Genomic DNA, 25,089 nt, shown 5'->3' with positions numbered 1-25,089 from the left:
TTTTCCTTTTCTACTAATGAGCAAATTTTCCTAGTTGTGCCTCAGATCATTTTAGACATTTAATGAGATTTTTTTCTTCCTGCTTTTCCCAGTGAACATAGAGTATTTACTGTCTCTTTTCAGAGGAGTTCCTTCTGCATCAAAAGACTGTTACAGAGTTGTCCCGTAGTGATCTCTTTCTGAGTAAGACCAACTCCTTTGGCTTTTCAGCAACAATCTTATTTTCCAAATTCCTGAACACTTTGTGTTCTCTTAGACTTGCTCCTCTATCTAAATCTTTCTCTCAGTATGGCCCCAGTGCTGGGTCCAGCTCTCCCTAGGAAGAGCCTCCTACCCTTTGCTGTCAACATCCTTAATAATAGATCTCAGAAAGTGATTTGTGTGCTTTGTACTGCCATTGCATTTTGCAGCTCACTGCAGTCCCCAAATGTTATTCTTCCCCTACATGTATATGATTTGTGCCTCCTAAATATAGCACTTCCTCTTACTGTAGAAATGTTCTGAAATAGGTTCTTCAAGATTTTGATCTTGTCCTGTGAGTGATTACAGCCTCTTCCTTCCAGGTGTGTTTCACTATTTTACAATATTGAAAATACTTGCTAGAACCAAGGGAAAGCCAAGTGCCTGCAGAATGATACGTGAAGTGCCCTCCTAGGACAACAGTAAACTGTAGCAATGAAAACTTTTCTTGAGGATGACTTTATTTAGTCCCTGATGTTGCCACTTTAGAGTGATTATGTCTGGGATGTGTCTGAGGACTTTGATGGAATGTTCCAGGGGACAGTGACTGGAATCCTGCTGCAGCAGAGATGCTTCTTTACCTGCTCAGCCAGGTGTCTGTTGGAAGATGATTAAATTTGATAGATTTGCTATTACACAAAAACCTGGATAGATTTTGTTGGTTTATTTTTAACATTATTTTGTAATCATTTGTGTGTTTGCAAATTAACTGTTTGATGATTTGTTCCAAAATTATTTTAGGATTGGAAATTAGGTAGACTCTCTGTCTACCCCAGCTTATTTCCAGGAGCCATGCCCTAAGTCATTCATGTACCTTCCACCTTACTGGAGTTGCTATCCTATCCTTTTTGCTGAAATGGATTATGTTCTGTACCTGATAAATATTCAGTCAGTGGCACTTCTGGTGAAGGTTAATGCAAAAGAAGCAGGAACACTTTAGTCAGGCTATTTGTTTTCCTTCCTTGTGTGGTGCTTTATCTCTTCCATTGTTTGTTATCTTGTATTTTTAAGGCATTTATATATTGTTTTCTGTTTTAGTTTCTTGCTAACTGAAGTTTCTTTAGCTCCTTGGCCTTTTTGATTTTAATACGTGTTTTTTCTTTTTCTGTATAGTTGTCCTTAGTCCCATAATTGTGTTACCATTTTCTACTGTGATCATTTTCTAATTTTCCAGTCGTTAGAGAACTTTGTGAACAGCCAAAATGGCCTGTGCTTTTTACCTTTCCTCTAAGTGGAAATTGCTTTGGTTTGGATTTTTTCAGGTGAATTTTTCTTTTCTTTTGTTTTGCTTCTGGGGGCTTTTTGTTCCTTTTTTTCATTTTTTTTTAAGTCTGTTGTCCTTTCTCTACTGTTGTCACATTTTAGAAATGAAAACCCATTTCATGATCACTGTCACTCAGATTACCTTCCAGTTCTCAATCAATTCTTCTTTATTAGTCTAGGTAAAATCTTTAATCATTGTTCCTAGCTATTTATAAATCCGGGGATGTTCAATGCTTGTTGTGACTGCTGCAGGCAAGAGGCAGTGTCTCAGCAGCTCTCTACCCATGTCTGTTCTGCAGCATGAAGAAGTGCTGTAAAAGTTCAATCTGGGCCTGCATTTCAAATACAGAGTGCTGCTTAAATTTGAAGGGAAATGGGTAAATTGCATTTCTGTTTGCAAGTGTTTGCTTTCCAGATGATACCTCATGCATCTTTGAAAAGCTCAAGGTAAAACCTCATGTCATCAGTTAACTGGATTTTCCTTAAGTGTTTCTGCCTCTCAAGCGCAGGAAGGACAAGAATATGGATGGCTTTTAAAAGATCATTACTCCTGCTCCAGTTTCTGTAGTACAGAGGAGGAAATGTGCATGAACACACTCACAGACACACACTTGTATGTGTGTGTATGCAGAATCTTCAGGTTCCAGTTCCCCTTCCAGAACTCACTGCATGCAAGACCATAGCACAGTATTTTCAGCCTCTATTTAATCCCTATTAGATAGTATCATTATTATATAAGTGACTGCAGTTCTTGCATTTATTTTAGAGAAGCTGCCATGCTTACAGATTTGGCAAGGATTTCAGAATCCCCCAGGAGAAAGTATTAAAACTCTGCAGGAAGTGGTTTTACTCACCTGAGTGCTGATAAGGGGTGATTGTACCGTATGCTTTTACTTTGAGCACTTTTATCAATGCTTCTGACTTTTGGGTGTGTTTTTCTGTGCTCACAGTCATTTAAGGAGGCAAGGAGTCAATGTTTAAAGTTGTGTAAATGCTGAAATTTGTTTGAGTTTTGAACTTGAACTTCATTTTTAGTAGTGGGGTTTAGCTTTGGCAGTGCTGAGCTATCTCAATTCATTTTGTAGATGGGGATTGGTTTTGGTCCTTAACACATCTTGTAGTTAAAATACAAATTCTAGTCTCACAACTCTATTTAAATGTCGAACAGAAAGCAGCAGAGTCCAGCAAGTCTAATTCCATTGATACAATATGATCTAATAGAATGTGTGTCAGCAACATTGCCCAGATACCAAACTTGAAAAAAAATATACATTGTACTACTGTATACATTTTTTTAATTTCAAATTATCAACTTCAGCAACAACATTCTGCCCAAGATTTAATATGTATGACAGACTGGATCCTTCATGGCCATGCTGATCTGTTGGGTGCATAATGTGTTCCACATATCTTTTTATATGAATGCATGGATAGAAGGTAAATTGATTTGAATCTCGATGTGTTTTTTGCAAAAGTGCAGATGCCAGTTAGAGTAGATAATGTATGCTGCCTATTTTGTCTGCTGAGAAGTAGTGAAATGTGTATCCACGTAAAGTTGGATGGGAGAGAGATAAAGTGTCTTGAGGGCCAGAAAAAGAGGTAGTGCAGGTATTAGTTTGTAAATCAGACTATCTGTGGTTCCTAATCCCATAACAGCTTTCTGGTAGACAAGGACAGGGGCAGTGCAAGCAAGGGACCTCACCCTTCCTAATGTCAAAGGCCTTGTACCCTGTGAAAGCAAGACCAGGTCTTTCTGGTAAATTAAAAAAAAACCCAAACCTTTTTTTTTTTTTTTTAATTTGATTATTATAAATGCCTAGTCCCCTCTCTTACCTGTGTGCAAACCATTATGTGAAGATTGTGTGATGGGGCCAGGAGTCAGGACTGCAGAATATGGTTGTCCAGCAAATGGGAGACTGGGGCTGAGTGGTCACATTATTAATTTACTTTTCTGTTTTGTGTTTCCTCCCTTCTGCTCCTCCTACAACACTTCTGGCAATTCAGGTTTCTAAAGTCAACGGGGTCACTCGAATGTCATCTCCGAGTGCAAATGCAGCCAGTGCCAAAAAGATGAGAGAAGTCAGACCTTCACCGTCCAAAACTGTGAAGTACACTGCAACAGTGACAAAGGGAACTGTCACATACACCAAAGCCAAGAAAGAACTGGTCAAGGAAACCAAACTAAATCACCACAAACCCAGTTCACCTGTCAACCACACAATCTCAGGGAAAATAGAAAGTAGCAATGCAAAAACCCGCAAACAGGTGCTATCCCTTGGAGCATCCAAGTCTAACAATACCGCTGTTAATGGTGTAAAAGTCAATGGCAAGTTGAACCAAAAGACATGCACTAAGGAGGTGGGGAGACAGTTGAGGGAGGGGCTGCGCAACTCGAAGAGGAGGCTGGAAGAGACGAATCACATGGACAAAATACAGTCGCCCACCAAGAGAATGAAAGGGGCCGTCAACTTGGCAGAAGCTGCCAGCAAAAAGGCAGCAGTAGAAAAGCCTTTGCTCAATGGACACCTTAGAAAGGAAGTGCCGGAGAAGAGTTTGGAAAGAAATAGGCCGAAAAGAGCCACTGCTGGAAAGAGTACGCCAGGGAAACAAGCACATGGCAAAACTGAAAATGCCTCCTGTGAAAATCGTTCTACCTCTCAAGCGGAGTCCTTGCACAAGCCACAAGACTCAATGGGAAAGCACGAAAAGGGCAGTAGTAAGTCTGGGTGGGGGATGCTGGGGGAGATTCCCATCCTTAGGCCCTCCACCAAGGAATTTCATGACCCACTGATATACATTGAGTCAGTCCGAGCTCAGGTAGAGAAGTATGGGATGTGCAGGGTGATTCCTCCTCCAGACTGGAGACCTGAGTGCAAGCTAAACGATGAAATGCGGTTTGTGACACAGATTCAGCACATACACAAGCTAGGCAGGCGCTGGGGACCCAACGTGCAGCGGCTGGCCTGCATCAAGAAGCACCTCAAATCTCAGGGCATTACCATGGATGAACTCCCACTCATAGGTAAGGGCTGTGATTCCTTGGCCTTTTGCAGCTGCTTCTAAGTGTCTGTATAGACTTTATGCTCTGTTTGCCTTTATGCTTAACCATGCCCCTGCTCAGGTAACACTGCAGAGCTCTGAATCTCTCTCTTTTTCCACTGGCCAGGCACAGTGCAGGTAGGTTGTCAGAGAGCTTCCAGGGTGACTTTATATTGCCATTTCCCTCCCTGTTTGACCCAGGGGAAAAAGAAATTGCTCCGTGGGACCTTGGTCTTCAGATTTCAGAATCTTCTTCTTTCCCTGCTGTTTATTTATGTGGTTGTATGACCATGTATATTGATAGCCTTGTTTTAAAGGTTGTTTCAGAATATCTTTTGAACATTTCCAAAGATGTTTTCCTAACAGGTTGCAATGCTGCCAGGCTTTAATGCATTTTTCTCCCCGCCTCTTCCTTTAAAAACATTTAACCAAAGGGGAAAGAAAATATCTCAGAACTGACTTGTGTTTGGGTACTCAGACACTTAAAATCACAAATTCGCAGTGACCTGCTGACATTTAACAACCATTAAGTGTCAAGAATAGGCAGTAAAATGTAGTTGATTGCAAAATGGAGGTTTCATTATTTCTCCCAGCAGGTGTCTGCCAGGGCTAATGCCTGAGTGAGAATCACTTATTTAACAGAATTCTTGGTTTATGGTCTGCTGTCAGATATGACACGTGACAAAAATGTGACAATAGTTTGTAAAAACATGACAACAGCAGCATACAAATGAACTATTGGATGAGCTACCTCCATCTCTACTGCCTTTGCAGACACCACATAGTTATAAACCAGTTCTTCAAATTTTTGTAAGTTCTTCCCTTTGTTTTTGAGGTGTTTTGAGTCACAAGCTCCCCCAACCTGCATGCTGCAACTCAAGGCTAGAGTTTTGCCTTTGAGGCATGATCCGACCCGAGGCAGCTTTCGGCTGGTTGGATTAAAGGAGACGCTTTTCTGTTTAAACGATTCACAACACTTCCTTCCCCCGCCTCCTCCTTCTTAAACTTTGTTTTATATCACATATGGTAAGTGAGGGAAGATGCATAAAAGCACACAAAATGATTGCAGACTTTATGGTAAACTGATGCAGGGCACAGCAGAGAAATAACAAAGTTTCAAGAAGGAGGAATGATAGCTTAGCGCTATATTGCAATAGCCATGCAAAAACGTTCAAGGAAATCTGAAAATTAAAATCACTCAAGCAGCAATAAATGAACATTTTGTATGCCTAATGTATGCAATGGTTGTATGCTAATGGAAAAAATAATGAATTACATTTACATTGGCAAGAGAGAGAAGAAAATGTGCAAGACAGCTCGATTAACGCTCCTGGAACAATGTTAACTTTTTAATGAAATACCTTAACTTGGCATTAAGATGGCATTACTGTTAATTATTTGTATTATTTAAGCACCTAAGAGCCTAATGAATAGTCAAGGATTCTATTCTGCTGGGTGCCATATAACCAGAGCAAACAGTGGTCTCTTAAAAATTTGCATCCTATGTATCCTTTCTGTGGTTAATTTCCTACCTATCCTGTGTTTAAAATAAAAAACAAAATGGAGAAAAGAAGCTGGAGATCATCAGTGCACAACAAGGAAGAATTTGTTGGTTCTGTCAGGAAACATATAAAATAAACTGTCGTTATAAATGCACAATTATTTAAGTAGACATGCATACACAGCCCTTCTCTCCAGGCCAAATCACTTTTCCATTGAAGTAAGTGGGACTTTTGCCAAAGGCTTGTGTAGTGCCAGCTTTTGGTATTACATGCATACCTGAAGATTTAAAATTTTCTTTTTTAAAATGAGCTTGCTCACTAAACAATTTAAAAGTATTCCTAACTTAGGAAAATTAAGGCAATTTAAAAAAAAAAGTTAAACACTGCTACTGCATAATGTGCCAGATCTCCTATTTAAGTCATTTTGCTATAGGTGCTTTCAAAGAACTCCTTTTTTTGTTGTTGTTGGGTTCCCCCCCCCCCCCCCCCTTTTTTTTTTTTAAATCTTTCAAGGAAAGTTTTAAGCAGCAAGCTTATGTCGATCCTGGAAAACATCAGTGTGAGATATAAATGCTTCCAAAAGTTATGACTGTGTGAAATGGAATTATAATTGAGAGCATTTTGCAAACCTTAGCTGTAGGCTCTGGTTGAATGAAACGCTACTCGAGCTCTTATACTGCAGAGTGATTATGAGTGATCATTCCATGATGCAGGAGAAAATTGAATTTTCAACAGTGCTGAAACTAGGACCTTAAACTGAGTGTGTGCTGGAGAAAACATATAATGGTAAATTTGGGCCACACTTCTTTCCAAGTTTGGGAGTATGTCACCCAACTTTATGTAGATTGCTGAATCTGTTGGTGTGGAAAGCCATCTCTTGAGTTCCACCTTCAGCTTACTTGTGGCTTGCATGTAGAAACCACTGACCAAAAAAGTAACAGAATCCATCTTGAAAGTTACATTTATATTATATTATGTATGGAAGATTAAAGAGGAAAGAAAGAAACCTTTCCAAACTCATTTTGTTTTTTCTCCCCGTGGCATTTACTTTTTCTCAGATTCAAGACCTTTCTCAGATTCAAGAGCTTTTTAAAACCTCCCCCATTCTATTCCCAAATGTACTAAATAGGACAAATTTGCTACCTCGTGGTCCTGCCTCCACCCTTAGATTCTACTCAAAGCCTTATGATTGGTTTTGTCTGCAGCCAGACACCTTTGCCTTGTGCTGTGTGGGCAGTATAAATACAGCACAGGGTAGTTTGAAAAAAGCAATATGGCAAGATGATTGAAGATGATGTAACTGTGCATCCTACTGTAAATATTTACAATAATGTTGCTTCTTGCCCTTCTCTGTTGCAGTAGCATTTCTGAGTGCTCTGAAATGGCTGTGGCATGATGATTCTTTACTTTTCTCAAAGGCAAAGGGGAGACAGTGTGGCGGCAGAGATGTTGACGCTGGTTTTGTATTAATTCTCTTTTTCCCTTGAACAGCACCCTGTTGAATTGTAGGTGGTCTTCAGGCTGTTTCTTCACTCTTTCCACTGATGATTTATTTCTGTGCTTTCGGAGTATTTATGATGTTTCTTTTATTGTTCCTCATCCATTTGGCTGCTTTTTATGCTGCAGTTTGTGTAATTTTTTTTTTTCTGACTGGAGTGTGAAATGTGCTAGTCATCTTAAAACATACAAAACCAGAATGGAGCATAAAATATGGATGGCCTCAGACTGGAAGAATAATGTGTCTGGAACTTTTTATGCGGTTGCAGGCTCCAACCCCAAACAACCCTTGCCTCCCTTTGTTTTTTATATGTAATTTATTACCTGTAGTGAAATTAATAATGTGCTCCTTTTAAATACTAACTTCATTCAAGGTGTTGTGCAGATATTAGATAATTGTTATTTCACCTGCAGAAAGGATAGGTATTTGTCTTTCTGATGGCCAGTACCCCAGCTTGACACTGGTTTTGTTTATTCCTGGTATGAACCAGACGTGGGACTGGTGGTGGGTGAGGGTGTGTGGGCTTTTACAGAGATGGGCAACCCTCATCTGCCCAGCCACTGGGTAATGACCAGGGCACAGATGCATATTGAGGAGATAGCTTGGGGTGCTCTGAGAAAAGAAGGCCATGAAACTCAAGGAGGAGAGCAAACAGAATCACAGGGAAGGCTGCTGCAAGTAGCAGAATACAGCCTGTGAGTGAATTAAGCTGACAAAACAGTGCTGTGTGCCTCTCTTTAGCAGGAGGCATATAAGAGAGGGACAGTCCTGCTCTGGTGCCCAGGTGCTTGGAGCTGTCACATCCGCCGTGTGCCCAGCCTGGTAGCACATTTGGCATGAACTGCCCACAGCTAATCTAATCCTAATCTCCTCCTGTGTTTCCCTTTCCCTTCCTCTGCTGCCTGGCACGTGTGCACCCCAGGAGGCTGCGAGCTCGACCTGGCCTGCTTCGTCCAGCTGATCAACGAGATGGGGGGGATGCAGCAAGTGACTGACCTCAAGAAATGGAACAAGCTGGCAGACATGCTGCGCATCCCCAAAACTGCACAGGACAGGCTGGCCAAGCTACAAGAAGCCTACTGCCAGTACTTGCTCTCCTATGACTCCCTCTCCCCTGAGGAGCACAAGAAACTGGAGAAGGAGGTCTTGCTGGAAAAGGAAATCCTGGAGAAGAGGAAAGGACCTTTGGAGGGACATTCAGAGAATGCCTACAAGTTCCATTCCTTGCCCCGGTTTGAGCCCAAAAATGGACTCATCAATGGCGTGGTTCACAAAAATGGCTTCCGCAACAAGTTAAAAGAGGTCGATGTCCCGCTGAAGACGGGCAGGCGGCGGCTCTTTGCTCAGGAAAAGGAGACCACGAAGGAGGACGAGGAGGAGGAGGAGGAGGGAGTGCTTAGCGACTTACACAAGTGTATATACAAGGTAATGAGGCTGGCCTGTTCTGTGGAGCCGGTGGTGCTGTTGTGTGGGTGGTGTCTGGGTGCAGGCCCAGCTGCCTGAGGGGAGCTGTGGTGGGTTCCAGTGGCATCCCTGAGGCAGCAGGTATCATGGTTCTCATGGCCACGCAGGCTGGTGGCTTTATCCTGATGTGCCTGGCTTTTGCAGGATGTCTGGAAAAGCTGGGAGGCATTATTGTCATAACAAGAAGCACTGGGCTCTGCCCCCCTTCATCTCCTTGTGAGAGGCTCCCTGAATACCTCTGCCCAATTATCCTTGCAGACACAGATTTTATTTTCATTTTCTAGTGACATTTAAAGTAATGTTCTGCTTTCTCATTCCTGCTTCTTGCAAATCTCTTGTTGAGTGAAGTAGTGCTGCACATCAAAACGAACATCACTGGAAATACTACTACATTTAGAAAGGGCAAACTGAAATGCAAACATTATTTTCATCCACGATGCCAGACTTTGCTCAGCACTAGCAGTCACATGGCTGCTCAGTCCTCCACATACCAAGTACATCCATTTGCAAAGGAATGCTGACTCTCTCACTGTATTTTATTTGGCAGTCTCCTGCTCTGGAGCAGGACTTGGCGCTGCAACTCACAGTGCAATTTGGAGTTGAGTTGAATGGTGTAGCTGCGCTCTGAGAGAAATATAGCATTGAGTGTCCGTGCCCAGTAAAAGAATATGCTGTTCTTCCCCTTCCAATCTCACTTCCATCACCAGGAAATGAAGCCAGATAGCCCAAAATGACTTATTGTTAAGCTATTTAGGGACTGCATGAGCTCAGGACTTGGGCTTTAAAAGCCTGCTTCAGTTTTCTTTTGCAGTCTGTTACGATTTGTCAGCCCAAAAATTCTTCTTACCGGGGACTCTGGCCTCAATCCCACCTTTGAAAAGCAATCTCTTTGCCGTGCTGCCCTTGGAGAGAAGCTTATCTAATGACTTTGTGAATAGTGCAGTGGCATTTCTGTGCTTAATATCCTATGCTTAGTGATGGTTAAATGGAAAACTTGATAAACCTTACCCTGACTGCTGCATGAACAACCTCAAACTTAGTGGGGGAATGCCTTTTCTTTCTTTTCCAGTGCAAGTCCCATTCAAAGTTCAGTAGATACAAAGCCATTCAAAAAGCAAGTTTGGGATTTGTGAGAAGTATCCCAATTGGATTTAGGAAGTAAAAAAAAAAAGCAAGCAAGCAAAGTGTAGCTGGTATAACTAGTCTGAGTCTGCTGAGGACCAGGCCTTTACCCCAAAAGGCAGAGAGCTCCCAGAATTTCTGCTTGGTGACCAAAAAATGCTCTGGCAGTAGGGGCAGCATCAGAGCCTGTCTGAGTCTGACAATACCAGGTAGAAATACTTCTGTCCTGAGCATGGAGGCTGTTAGAGAGGAGCATCACTGAGCCTATGGGCCAGGGCTCTCCCCACCCACCAAAGCAGCTGCAGCACATGGAGCTCTCAGAGAATGCCCTGGGTTGTCCACTGTGGTACCAGCACCTTCCCAGACACTGGGACGTGTCTGTTTTGGTCCCATCCCACGTTCTCTGTAGTGCCGAGACTGGGAGCTGCTGTCACAGGTGATGGACTGAGGGGAAGGCAGGGGGAAGCAAATCTCTGGTGGATTTCTGGAGAGATCCCTGCTGTGAAGCACCCTGTGAGACACGTGGTCAGCCTGAGTGCAGAGAGAGGAGTGAAGCTTCATTTCCACAGCACTCAGGGTAAAGCCCTGTAGGAGGACTGATGCATTAATACTGGTTATGTCACTTAGAGAAAGCCTCAAGACACAGAAATTATGCATTAAGCTTGATGCACCAGGGTAGCCCACAAGATGTAAAATTGCTGTAGTTCATCACTAGGCTTTAAAAGACTGAGGGAATGTGGTGCTGGCATCAGTTGTAAGCAGAGAGTGCATCATGGCATTTAATGGAACAAGCCTTTTAAACCTGTGTGTGTGGATGGGGGAGTGTTCTTTGCCTAATAACATCTTCCTGAGAAAATTTGAATTTCATTAACAGAACCTGCCCTCATATTAGTTTTCAGTTTCCACATATGATGGGATTGTAATGGTTCCTTTTTAAAGCACATTGCTAATTCTAATTAAAAATGAAAAACACACATAAAACAAAACAAAAATAAAACCACAATAAACCCATGTATGTGAAAAATGCCCAGGTCAATATCTTGAGGGCTGGAGGGAGCACATCATAATCATATGGCTCTAGTCCAGTTTAGGCCATAAAGTCTGTTTTTCAGACTATGAGGAGGCCATACATTTAGGATTTCTCACAGCAATTTCTGCAGTCAGCACATGCTTGAGCTGTTTTTAGCAAGAGACATCCAGTCTTCCAGGAGCAGTTACCACCATATCACATGTCAAGGTTAGAGTCAATCTCCTTGTGTTAGGCTGACTTTCTGCCAGGACTCCCAAATTATTTTCAGTGTCTCTCCTTCCCAGGCTATGAGGCCTGCTGTGCTTTTAGGTGTGTGCTGCAGGCTGCTGTGCTTGCTTGCTTTACACCCAAATAAGTGGTTTTTCTACCTGACTATTAAAATGTTGTCATTTCTAAGTGTGTGAAGTAAACTGCTGACATCAAAGCAGCATCTGATGCAAGATTTTCACACTTCTTTCCCCAGTTTTAGCTCTGAAAATATTTTAAAAATCTTTACTCATGCTGACATTTGTTTACATACAGAACAAACTGAAGGCATATTAGATTATAGAGGGATGCACAGAAGAAATCACAATGCAGGTTTTGCCAGTCCTCCCATAAATGGTCATGGAAATCCTGTGCTGAGCTCTCTTCACCCAGAGACTTGGCATTTTCATACTCCACTTAATAGGAGCCCCTCCTTTCCACCTGTGGCTATTGTGAAATCTCTGGTTTCAGCTCATATTTATGTTTGCTTTAATGTCTTTACCATTCATAGCTTTGCAGTGTCCTTCCTCTGCCTTCCCTCCAGACTTGGTGGTGATGGTGATGCTCCCCCTGCGTGGGCTCTCATGGCCCCTGCATCAGACCTGAGAAGAATCAGGGGAGGAAATAGGAATTTCTTTTCTTAAGCCTTCCTCTCTTCTTGTCATAGAAACAGAGACTTTACTTTGTAGCTTGAAGCTCCTAGGACAGTTGTTGAACTGCTGAGATACTTTTCAGGGTGTTTGAAAGGTTATTTTGCTCCCCTGCAATTCATTTTGTGTTCTGGTTAGAATGCTTCATTAAAACATATAAAATTATTTTCTGTATTGTCATCAGAAAATGTTACAAGATTCCTCAGATTTAAGAAAAAATTCAAACAGCACAAACGGACAGCCCTCAGCCTTTAATTTGTTTTACAGTTTTTAGGAGACTAAAAAGATACCAAATTCTTGGCAGAGGAAGAAATGGGAATTTGCAATTTTAAAGGGTTAAAGTGTTCCACTTTTCCACTTTCTTTTTTCTTCCTCACTTTATACTTCTATTTTCTTTCTTGTCTTGTCTATCTGAGAAATGGAAAGACATGGCGAATCTTGGAAGATGAGGCCTTAATTTTGTTTTTGTGCCTAAGATGAGAGGAGGAGGCAGGGCCCGGGAGGAGGCAGCTGCTGCAGTGCTGGTTTGCTGCCGGTGGCGGCGGAGCCTTGGTGCGGGCTCTGCCTTTACGAGAGGTTTTGTTGTAAAAGGCTGCCACAATAAACCATTCACAAGGGCATTAAAAGATGAAGGAAATTGCTTATTGGATCACAGAGAATCCAGCTCTGAAGTTTATGGGAAGCAGAGTGCCCCAGGCCCTGGGCATTTCACAAACTTTTCTTTTGCTAAAGCTAATTATGCAGCATTCAATTTAAAAAGTGACAACGTTACAGCCATATGAGCAGAGTGATAGACTTGGCCTGTGGGGGAAAGCTGCTTTTATAGTTCTTTCTAGTTTACTCTTGGACATAGTTATTAAATAAATTAAACACAAGAAAAGGCTGAAGTGGTTTGGCAGATCTGTTTCATAATTGAAAAACTAGCTAGAAAGGTAACAGTCCAAATAATAAAACCCATTTATGCAGAGTTTTTAAGCCTGTGCTTGCTCAAATGAGCAGTCAGGGGGCACAATGGGAAGGAGCAGTGGATCTGGTGAGGGGGCACGGACACTTTGCACTCCCTGTTTGCAGAGGGTGCTGTCTCTGCCTGCAGCAGTGCCCTCAGCCCCTGTGTGGTGGCTGCCAGCTCTCCTGGCATGCAGCTTCCCAGCGTCCTCCTCCTGCCCTGGAGCAGAGGAGCCAACAGAGGTGTTCCTGTCTGGGCACACCATGATGTCATCATTTCACCATGATGAAAGGAGCAGGGGGGGTTCCTGTGCTCTTGCCTCCAAAGCCATTGGACGGTGCTTCCCAGGGCTTCTGGAGGTGTAGGTGTGCAGGAAAGCGGGTGCCTGGAAACTTGGGGCTAGCTCAAGTAGAAAACCAAGTCAGAGCCTCTTCTTGTACAGCTCCTGCAGCAGTGCCAAGAATGAAAGCACTTATTCAGCAATTTTACTGTGTTTTCCTTTCTCTAACTTTGTAATAACAGGTCTTGGTTCCTTGGCATTTTTGCTGCTTTTATTGAATTGAGCATAACTAGTTTTTGAAAGCCAAGTGATTACAGTAATCCTGGCAAACTCTGCTTTTTGTGACGCTCTTCCACCACATACAACATTTGATGCTAAGCATTTCCATGAATTTTCTATGTCTATTTTCACCTGTTCCTTGTACATAAAGAGCATGGCCACATGGTCCCTGGATAATGTACTGGATAATGTAAATTGCTGTACATTACTACATAAAGTAAATTTTGACTGGCTGCATACTGGGTTTGTTGCAGCCTGTCATAGGGAGCTGGGCCATGTCCATCCTTGGTATTTATCAAACACCAAGTGTTGTGCTGGACAAAGCAGTGTTCCTTCTGGGAACATTCAGTTGGCCTTTTTACTCGGTGGGTTGGGGAAGTTCATGTGATTGAGTTTCTGTATCTTCTGAGGTATTTTCTCTCAGCAACAAAATGAGCTTTAGACCCATACCTCTTCTGGAGACTTCATCCTCTTTCCCTCTGTTGTCATCTGGGATCAAGCCTGTAAGGAAAAGAGTGAGGCCATGGGGAAAAGTAGGCTTGTTTTTTCATTTTCACTTTTAATTTTATTTTATTTTTCCACAGGGTAGGTCTGTTTCTTTAACAACCTTCTACCGAACAGCAAGAAACATCATGAACATGTGCTTCACAAAGGAGCCTACAGTAGCTGAAGTAGAGGTGAGGCCAGCACAAGGGGTGGTAAAGGTTTTTGTTTCAGGGCACTGAGATTCAGGATAGTTGATTTTCAAGCATTTCTCTAATCAATTTAAGGCTGTCTAGTTTAGAATTTTAAAAAGACATTTAAATAGACATGGTGCTGATTCTTCTTTTTTAAAATATTTGAACATTTTTAATAAAGGTATTGATGAGCTGAGGAGGAGAAAGAATTCTTAATCTGACATGTGCTGAAACACAGAAAGCAAGGGGATCTAAATTTTGCCTGCCTTATTGTGACTCCCAGTTATTTATATGCTTATTTTTAAGCCATAGTTTATGTTGAATTACACTGAGGTCATGAAAGCCTTGTAAATTTCTGGGGTTTATATTTTAATGAGAGATACCTTGTTCAGCAAATTTAAAATGCACTACTGCTTTCTCTTACCACAGCAAGAATACTGGCGGATAGTGGAACAGAAAGATTGCCATGTAGCAGTGCATTGTGGAAAAGTAGATACCAACACCCATGGGAGTGGTTTTCCTGTGGGAAAATCTGAACCATTTTCAAGGTAAGATCCCCAAATCCATCCTCTTTATTGCCTCACTCACTCCTGAGCAGAGCCCAGCAGGGCAGCTTGGCACTGGGAGTGTTGGCATTGGGAATGTGCACTGACTGTGTCCCTCTGTGTCACCCCTCAAACAGGCATGGGTGGAACCTCACAGTCCTTCCTAATAATACAGGATCCATCCTGCGACATCTTGGTGCTGTGCCTGGTAAGCAAGCCCCTTCTCTGCTCATGTCAGTGTCCTCTGAGTGTGGTGCTGTGGGCACCAAGTGCCTCTCCCTCTTCCTGCCCCCCTGTTCCCCAGCTGAGTGAGCAGACATGCAGTTGTGTGTAGGAGGTGCTGTCTAAAGGGGAGAAGGCAGCCATGCAGATAAAGGATTAATGAGCAGTTGAGACCCTGTTCCTGGGAGAAACTTGTACCTGCTGTGTCCCTTGCTGTTCTTGCCAGGCTGTCAGTGTTCTTGTGTGTCAGGACAGAGCTGTGCTACTTCCACACTTGCAAAATGTAGTCTGTAGCACTGGGAAAAGCAGCACACACATTTTCTAAATGAATTGACAGATTCTCCAGCTGCCTATACACCATTGCAGTTTACTGATAAGAAACATTGGAAGCACAGTGGAATCTCCTGTTGAGATCAGGTGTTGAGCCTGAACAAACCAGCTAGGAAACAGAGGGTACCTGTTGAAATGCTTTCCATGAAGCAACCTCCTGTGATCAATGGCAGTGAGCTTTAATTATGGGTATTTGTGAATTCTCCTAAGAATAAAAGTTTTATACAGCTATTAGAAGACAAACGTGTTCAAGGGCACTGCAGTTGGCTGCTAGATATTTTCTTAGTGGAAAATGCTGGATTTGGATTTAATTACTCCCTGTAAATTATTCACTCTGATAGGAAGATTTATAACTTCAAGGGTCAGCTAACAGGGAGAATAAGATTTTTGATTTAAATGCCCTCTCAAACTGTCTGTTACTGAACAAACTGAAGCTACTCAAAACTCATTTTTCAATCTTTTTGTTTTAGGAGTGACAATTCCTTGGCTAAATATTGGCATGGTCTTTTCTACCTCATGCTGGTCTCGAGACCAAAATCACCTTCCATACATTGACTACTTACACACTGGTGCTGATTGCATTTGGTAGGTATTCCCATGGCTTTTCTTCACATTCCCTGCAGTGGCTGCCTGTAGGCTGGTGTTAGTAGCAGCCTGTGTAGTACTTTTGCCTGAGGCAGTCTCACCTAGAGGGTCCAGTGTGTGTGTGTGTGTGTGTGTTGTTGGGGTTTCCAATCTTAATGGGAAAATGTGGTACAAACTTAGGAGATGAAAACACCTTTCCTGGAAGAAAAGTTTCACTTGGTATTCCATGGTCTATTCTGGTGTCTTGATGTCCCCATGGTGGCAGTGGCATCATGGACTGCTCTTAAGGCATATGCAAAGTGTGTTCTCGCACATTTCTCAGATGCTGCTGATGTCAGGGGTGCTGGTCCAGCTGTCACTGGAAAAGCCCATGGCTCAACAAAAAGGATTTGAAATCTGGAGAAAACCATGAAAGCAGGATCTCCCCTCTCTCTCTAGATGTGTTAAGTTGAAGAGATGTTCTGTATGTGGTCCTTTCAAGGGGTGAAGGTGTAACTGCTGGATGATCCTGCAGACCTGGGAGTTTGTCACTTTCTGTCATGGGCATTTCATGGCTCTTTTCCCTGTTCTGTGAATCAGGAATGTGTAATCTTTTATAATAGTATACTGTCAGGACACATCACTGAGCAAACTACATTGTCCTCAACCTTAGGTGAGTCTGTTTCTCTCTAAAACATTAAACTAGTCTTAAATGACAGTAAATTCCAAACAGAAGCTGTTCAAGAATCCCCTAATTAAGTTCTGAGGCCACTCTTCATGCTGTGTGTCAAAACATGTGACTCTTGGGATTGAACAGGCTTGCATGCAGAGAGCTCAAATTTTAGGAAAGACTACTGTTCTGTTTTTTGAATCCAAGAAGAATAAAAAGCCATTTGCTTTATCTTGATGGACTTATACAGATGAGTATGTAGCTTAAAGCCTCTTTGTGATGATAGCCTTGATGAAACAGGCATAGTAGGCAGGAATAGCTCATAAGAGGGAAGTGAAACTCCTTTGTTGAAGCTATTCTTCAGCAAGGCTGCCAGCCTGAAGTGTCAGGCTTGTATTCATTAGCTCATTACAACTTTTAATAGTGCAATAAAGCACCCAGCTGTGTTAGGAGAAGATGAATTTAATATCTGCAGGTCTGGCGTGGAGCAGCCCTGACAGCCTTGCCTTCAGTCACTGCTTTGGGGACAACAAAGTGGCCACTGGGCTCCAAACATCTCCTTTGTCTTGCCAAGTCCCTCTACCACCCAGAAATCTTCTTTCCAAGGACAGATCCCTAGGCTACTCAGACCACTTTGCTTATCTGCAGATTGCTCAGCTCACTCTGTAATTTCTCAGGTTTTACCTCTTGGAGATTAAACAGGGGAGAACTCAATTTGCATGCAGGGCAGAGGTCAGTGACCTAACCTTTTTATTCTGGAGGGATCCTCAATGCCCATTAAAAGAGAGAAGGAAATCTTGTTCTGCCAAGACATTCAGAAGTCTACACTGGCTGCTCACTTCCCATTTTTATAGGTACATCAGGGATTGCAGATGAGTGCAATTGCAGCATACACCAGTTGCAAAGGATCTCATTCCCCTTTATGCCCCAGGTATTCAGTTCCATGCACTTCTGTGCTGCCCCTCTTCTTCACACAACCTTCCCAAGCATTTTCCTGTGCCTGTCTTGTGAGGGACTGTGTCCTTGAATCAGCCATGTTTTCTGACTCTAAAAGAGAAGAGTGGGTTCTGCCATGATCTGGGTTCAAATTTAAAATACTTTCATCCCTGTAACTGGAGTGATACACCACACTTGGGGAGCTGTACTGAAGTTGTTATTGTTAGCAACAAAGTATTTGAGACATGGCATGCATTTAAAATTGCTGTTTGGACTTGATCTTTACTCGTTCCAAGATAAAGTTCTTCTTCTACTTCACCTCTCTATAACCCTGGGAGTTCTTAGCAAGGCCCTGAGCATTGTCAATATATCTGTAAGGAGTTGGTCTTTGTGTACCTGGGCAACCAGCTCAATAAAGTCTTACTGTGGCTGCAGTTAGCCACAGCAGATAATGTCATGTCTTCTGCCTCTTGGCTTGAGGATCAACAAACACAAATCAAAGTCATCATCAGTAGAGTGAACAGTGAGGAGGTGTTCAGATCATAGGAAGTGCAGCCTCCTACAGACTCTTCAGTCAGGATAACCCTGTGTGATGCACATGGAGTTAGTGCATGTTATGGGCAAGTACCCTGACAAGGTGTGTAAGGCCAGCAGAACCCTTCATGAAGTTGCTGGAGAGATCAGATGAATGGCAGGAAGACTCTACCAGTTCCCCAAACATCATTCCAGCCTCATTCTCTTGTTCCAAGTTTGGAAGAACGACTCCATGTGTGTGTGTTACTGGTGTGGGGGCAAATGGACTCCAGGTTGAGGTCTCATTGCCTAAAGAGAAAGGGTAACTCATGGGGAAGCTGGAGATGCTTTTGACTTGCCTGAGCATCACCCCTCAGATAGGCTGCAGGCAAGAGCAGTGACCAGTTGTCACCATGTCGCCTCCCTGCATCCAGGAAAACAGCAGATCTCTGGATATGTGGCTCTAAGAGACTCCTGTGTTACTTCTTGTCATTCTGCTGAGGGAGCAGTGCTGGCAGTGAGCACAAGAGGACAGCTGCTTCCTTGGCTTCTAAGCAGAGGAGGATGTGCAACTTGGCAGATTCCCTGCAGAGTTTGAAACCTTTCCTGCCACTTTGGCTGCTCTTAGTCAGGTCTTGTGTTGGAAGGGAGAGGAGGGATGTGGGATTTGTTCAGTAAGCAAGGCAAGAAGGTCTTAGGCAACTTAATGCACTAACAGTAGAGGGAAATTGTGATTTCTTGACTGTTACAAACAGAAAATGTTACTAAATGTGAAGATCCTTTGGTTAGTAATAAATACAGCCTTATATGGCAAAGATAACAACGTATATTGGTGCTCACAAGATGCAAACTTCTGTCCATAATTAGCTGGTTTGGCGCTATTAAAATGACCATCAGTCTGTTGCTGGTTTCTCTCCTCTGACTCTACAGAGGACCGAGTTTTCTTTCACATTTCCGGTTTGGGGATTTTATGTCTTCTGATACTTGCTGAACACAATCAGACTGAGTCTGAATAAACAGCTTCCCTTCAATCCTCAGTGTTTTACCAAAAGAGCTGTGTGTGATACCCTGTGTTGAATTTCTTTCTTCTAATCAATGTGCTGGTCTGAATTGTCTGTTACTGTGTAGCTGTGGACTGTTATTTACTCCACAGTAAATCTTTCTCTTTTCCTCTGACAAAACAACAGGTATTGCATTCCTGCTGCGGAGGAGAACAAACTTGATGATGTGGTACATACCCTGCTGCAAGCCAATGGCACTCCAGGGCTGGAAATGCTTGAAAGTAATGTAATGGTAGGTTAACACTGGGAGAGCTGTTCCCATTTGAGAACCCTAGGCTATTCAGGAGGCTGGTTGGTTGTTGGTTGGGGATTTATTTTGGTTTGTCTTACACTGCAGCAATGCAGAGGGGGCTACTTTCTGTTTGCAGTGTTTACCTATGTGGTATTTTTCCAACAAGGCTGTTGTTATGTATTAATATAAAAACAAACATGTAAGTGTAATAAATGCCCATTTTTAATAGTATCTATAATGTATTTAAGCTCACAAAGGGAGTAGGATTTAATCAATTCATCTGCCATGACTGATATTTTATGATGCCAGCATGGATAGGAGAAATCTAATACTTTAGTATTTTTGCTTCCTTTGTTTATCTTTTGGAAAACAATTTATTTTTAGTGCATTTAAATACAAATTGGGGAGCCCATAACAAAAAACCCTGCCTTGGTTACCCATGTTAGCATCTCACAGAAGTGCAGTAGCACAATGGATTTAATGCCAAGTGGGAAAAGATCAGATGGAAAGCTGAATGATCTGCATTGCTCCCTGTAGGAGCAGACAGTGTTCTGTCCTTGGGCATGGGGGAGTTTAAAGTGCTGGTTTGAGGAGAGAGAAGCATTTCTGCAATTGTCACTGCAGACCCTGAGGTTTGGCACGTGCGGAATGGGAGAGGGAAAGCAGCTGGAGCAGAGCTGTTCCCAGAGCACAGCTTTGCTCCACGAGCTGCAGCATGGCAGCACACAGCCAGGAAGGAAGTTCCCATTGATTTCTTTTCTCTCTGTTTTTTTTTTTGCTATGTCTTTCCAGATCTCCCCAGAGGTCTTGTGCAAGGAGGGGATCAGGGTGCACCGTACTGTACAGCAGAGCGGGCAGTTTGTTGTCTGTTTTCCTGGATCCTTTGTGTCCAAAGTATGTTGTGGCTATAGTGTTTCCGAATCGGTGCACTTTGCTACCACCCAGTGGACAAGTATGGGCTTTAAAACAGCCAAGGTAAGTTGAGAAAAGGAGTTAAAATGGATTCACGGCCCTGCCATCTAAAAGGACAGCAGACATTCCAGGATTTGGTAGCATTATGACAGTAGTGCTACAACGTCTGTTTTTCTGGACTACTAAATAAACAAAAAAAAGAGGAAAAAATTCTGCAAGGCATAAGGCGATCCAGTGTTGTCAGAAAAGTGACTGAGTTGTTAACTGACAGATAAAGACTTGTGTATATATTAAAAAAATCAGAAGATTGTTGTGCCTGCAGACCAGTTTGCAAGGAAGTGTTTCAAAAATCCCTTCAGAGCTAATGATTATACATTGTATTATGCTTACTAATTTTTTTTTTTAAGTGATGTTTTCTAGGACCATTAGAATCTCAGGTGCAAATATCTGAATAACTGTGCTTGTTAGCTCCTGTGGTAGGCAGAGTCAGTTAATACTCACAGATGTACTGCTTGTTTTTCTCTGCCCCTTCATTCAGGAAAAGCTGTTAATCAGGGCAATTTCAATTTAATAGACTTGAAAATCCTTAGGTTTACTGACCAGCCCATCCAATACCAGATGTAAATAAATAACCCTCCCATTCCCTTCTCACACCAAGGCAGGTTGCCTGCAGAAACAGGTGATTTGTCCAGTTATCATGATCCTGGCTAAATTTCTGTGTTCTTGGACAAAGCATTTACGTCACTAATTGTGTTCCCAACCTTCTGAAATACACTCTGGGTTACAGATACTATTTTGGTAGTGTTTTATAGCTAAACCACTAGTAAATTATCCTTTACAGCTTCAGACCAAGTTACTAAGTAATTAACTGTAATATGTCCACAGTTAGGGATTGCTTCTTTAGGGTAAATGGAATTCTTCCAGCCTGGTTATACTAACTGTATATTAACTTAGTTTGAAATAAAAGGTTATTTTATTATATATTTATTTTGGGGGAAGGTGGGAGTTGTGTATATCTATAGGTAAGGCATAAGAATCCTGAGCTAACCTTTCCTGTCTGAACGTACATGATTATATTAACTCCATGTGCTGTATTTATCTCTCTACTGAACACTTGTTTGATATCGTGAAAATGCTACTCCTGTAAGAGACAGAAATCACTATGCAGCAATTAAACAGCTCTTGGTGCCTCAAATTTTGAAGAACAGTTTCTTTTGATTAATTTTCAAGAGCTTTGCACTGGGTAAATATAAGCTGGCTGAAATCCTGCAGATTACAGTCTATGATAACCTACCTTGGAAATTCAAGTCACAGCTCTCACAAACTTTACAAGAGCCACAGATAACGTTTGTATCTAAACAACTTATGAAACATCTACTGCATTGTTCTTTTACTTCTCTTTTGTTTTTTCTTTTCCCCTTTCTGTCCTCAAACTCTCTTATGTTCTGAATTCCCTTTAATTTTGGAGATTATTCTTTGGTTCCTCCACTTTGACAAGGCACTTTGCCATCTTTGCCACAATGCTGGCCAGGATTGTGCTTCCCAGAGGTGGTGAGATGATGTGTGTAATGGGCAAGATTCCCCTTTTGGACTGTGAAATGAACTCTGATAAACAACTGTACCTTCTGTCTGTTCGTTCTCCACAGCAATACTGACAGTTTTTAGCATTTGATAAATTAACTTTGTTTTCATCCTGTGATACTGTGACCTGATTTTTTTATAGTGACTCTCTTTATATTGCTAAAATGATGTTGTTTCACTTCTGTATTGAATGACTGCGCAATCTCCTTTAATACATGAAAAAATGAAATTCTGCATCTGAAATTGCATTGATTTCAGTCTTACAAGCACTCTGGAAAATCTGTTGGAATAAAAGAGTTTATATAGACACATGTGTAAGGCGACAGTCAGGTTTAAACTAGACCATATTTGGAACAAGGTTGCTGGTTTTTAAAAGCACCCTAAGAGCTCTTGAAATGTTAAGGTAAGGATAAGAAGAAGATTTAGACTTGTGGTGGAAGAGTGTATGTTTGGAGTGGCAAAGGGATAACTCCATAGCTTCAAATAAGGCATTGGGCAAAATCAGTGGAACTCATTTAGGAAACTGAAGTACAGAATGTTGGACTTAATGAAGGCACTCTGGGTTAGGGGTTTGGAAATAAGAGGGAATGTCTGGTTTTAAAGGAGGGCTTTGGTGCTCTTAAGGCCTACCAGAAACTGGGTGGGAAGAGACTCAGCTGGTATTGTAATACAAGAGGAAGAAGTACATAAGAAAGATGGAATTAGTCTTGCAGCTGGAGCAGCACTGCTGCACACTCGGGAGAGCCCACAGTCCATAAGGTTTAACTCTGTTACCAGTGACACAGTCCTTGTGCGCTGATCTCCCAAATAGGAAAGTTGTATTAGTGCTGTACTCCCTGGCCATCCATGGAAGATGCTGGCAGGGGCTGGACAGTTATTTCCCTGCCTCCAGTTTTAGTTGGGGTGAGGAACATGCCTTTAGAACACCACAGGTTTCCCACTCCTTGGCTCCTGTCACAGAGCTGTCCCACCCTGAGCACATGCAGCTCCTTCAGATGAAACCAAAGGGAACATGATCCCACAGGAGTGTACCTGATGTCCTCACTAGAAAAGAACTGTACTGTGGTGGAGAGCAGAGATTAAGAACCTTGGAAGAGCAGTAAAATGTTAAATAACCACTGCTGTGGAAGTAAATGTACAAAAAAATAAGAACAGTGAACCACCGTGGTGGCTTTTGCAGCAAGATCATGACCTCCAGCCCTTGAAACTTTTGGAAGTAGGTAAGGACAAGAGTTGCAGCTGAGAGAGTCTGTGAGCATTTTTGGGAGAAAAAGCTTATAAATAAATAGAGAGGTGAAGTTCACACACACACAAAAAAACCCCTGATTTAAAGAAAAGCAGAGGATGGGTCAGTTTTTATCATGAAGGGAGGAGGTCTCTTTCTGCCTTCTTCAGGAGTTTGTTCTAGCACAGCTTAATGTATCCATAAATAACCTAGGAAGGGAGTTAATAGCAAAGCTAATCCTTTATGCTGAGGATATTAACAGTAATGGCAGCAAAAATTAAAGCTATGAAGTGTTACAGAAAGATCTCATGATACTGAGTGATCCAAGTGAGAAAATGGTAGATGAAGTTCAGTGTTGATAAATATTAAATTTAAAACATAATCCTAATGTGACAGATACAGAGATGTGCTCTGAATGATGGGCTCTTGCTACTGAGAAAAGAGGTCTTTAGATTCCTATGGAGCTGCCAGTCAAGTGCTCTGGAGTGGCATAACAAAAATACATTGAGTGTTAAGAATTAGAAGGAGAGAATAGATAACAAAGCAGAAACTGCTCTGCACTGTGTAGTCTTGGAGGTTTGTGTAATTCAGAGCCCCTAATCACAGAAGGAATGTAGAGGAACTAGAAAAAGCACAGCAGAGATCAATGGTTAAAATTATTAATTAGCCTCTGCATTAAATACAAGAGTACTACTCAGCCTGGAAAATGAATGACCAAGAGATGTCTCAGAGCAAGAGAGATCACAAGTGTCAGGCTGATAACAATTATAATGTGAATGTTCACTGACTTCTGTGACAATGAAAAATGTGTCACTAAAAGAAATAATCAGGCAGCAGTACAAGTCTGTTGTAAAACATTTACCTGTGTATTTCACTACTGTATGGAAGAGAAAAAAGTATCTAGTTTTAGAAATTCAGATAAATGCAGAGATACAGCAAGTTGTGCTAAACCCAGCTTGGGCTCAGGGTGTCCCTGAACTGTCACCCAGCTGGAGCTGACCTTGCTTTCTTGTCCAGCCACCCACTGTGGCCTTTATTCTGGCTGTGTGTGTTGCCTGTGCAGAATTTTTCCCTGGATGGGAGTCTGTTCTTGTGTACACAGCCTCAGACTAAGCGAAACTAACGTGGAAAAATCTTCCCATACCACTCCTAACAGTGCAGCTGTTCCAACCCCACGGAGGGTCTAGCAGAGCAAATGGCTTCTGAAAAATACTTTTTTTACCTCTGAACCTCTTTTGAACCCTTTTTGGTCAGCAAAGGCTGCTATTCCATTTTAACGTGATAGTAATCACTTGAATGCATGCAGTGGGTGCTATTAAAAATGATTAATTTTATGATACATTGGTTGTGAAAAAAGAAATACCCAGAGCATGTAAATAAAAAAAAATTAAAGTAAAAAATCTTAAAATCTTCAGGGTTGTGTGTGCTGAGTAGGTTTTTGGCTCGTTTAACCACTAACAAGAATTGTCACCCTCACATTGCAGTCCAGTGATAGCTCATTTGAGCTCTCTTGACTCTACATAAGCCAAAACAGACCTCTGTAGCTACTGGGAAAATGCTGCACTTTTCCCACCTGCACATTAAATCAAGAAATTTGCCTACCTAAGGATTATCAAAAGGGTTTCAGGTACCGAAATAATTTGGTTTGTATTGAGTGTTAAACATAACTTTAAAAGCTTTCGCAGAGAGGAACCAGTAACAGGCAGAACTGAATCCCCCTCTTTGCCTGTTGTCTCTTTTCCCTGGCATCTGCCTGTTCTGCTAGGTTTTTTATGTTTTAAAAGATATGAAGTAACACCTGTCCTGGGTTTCGAGCAGGTCATATGTATAGATTTTACACTATTTGTATTCTGAGCCATCCAGTGTTACTGAGCTTGAGTGATGGTGTTGCTTCTCTTGCCCTCCACAGGAAGAATTTTTAGGGAGAGAATTTTGAGGTGCTTGGAACATAAACACGTTGTTTAACTGGGACTATGAAAAGATTTTACTTGTGGTTGTTTTAAAAGGCTACTTTTTGCTTCAGTTTATTAGTATCAAAAATTTAATTCATTAACTTTGAATT

At 42.0% G+C, this 25,089-nt stretch overlaps 1 protein-coding gene across 1 annotated transcript in view; it reads left to right on the top strand.

Moving 5' to 3' along the window:
* Positions 1-25,089, top strand: part of JARID2 (jumonji and AT-rich interaction domain containing 2) — a 211,470-nt gene that overhangs the window by 179,154 nt on the left and 7,227 nt on the right. The window contains exons 7-14 of the mRNA XM_054284528.1: positions 3,508-4,525; positions 8,465-8,967; positions 14,144-14,236; positions 14,666-14,784; positions 14,919-14,989; positions 15,804-15,918; positions 19,204-19,309; positions 20,102-20,284. Coding sequence (XP_054140503.1) covers positions 3,508-4,525; positions 8,465-8,967; positions 14,144-14,236; positions 14,666-14,784; positions 14,919-14,989; positions 15,804-15,918; positions 19,204-19,309; positions 20,102-20,284 — 2,208 coding nt within the window. The remainder of the gene's footprint in view (positions 1-3,507; positions 4,526-8,464; positions 8,968-14,143; positions 14,237-14,665; positions 14,785-14,918; positions 14,990-15,803; positions 15,919-19,203; positions 19,310-20,101; positions 20,285-25,089) is intronic.

This window comes from Melozone crissalis, unplaced genomic scaffold (genome assembly GCF_028551555.1).
Source record: "Melozone crissalis strain CALT ecotype California unplaced genomic scaffold, PUWL_Pcris_2 ptg000042l_1, whole genome shotgun sequence".
Taxonomy (NCBI): Eukaryota; Metazoa; Chordata; class Aves; order Passeriformes; family Passerellidae; genus Melozone; species Melozone crissalis.
This window is presented reverse-complemented; position numbering and strand designations above follow the sequence as displayed.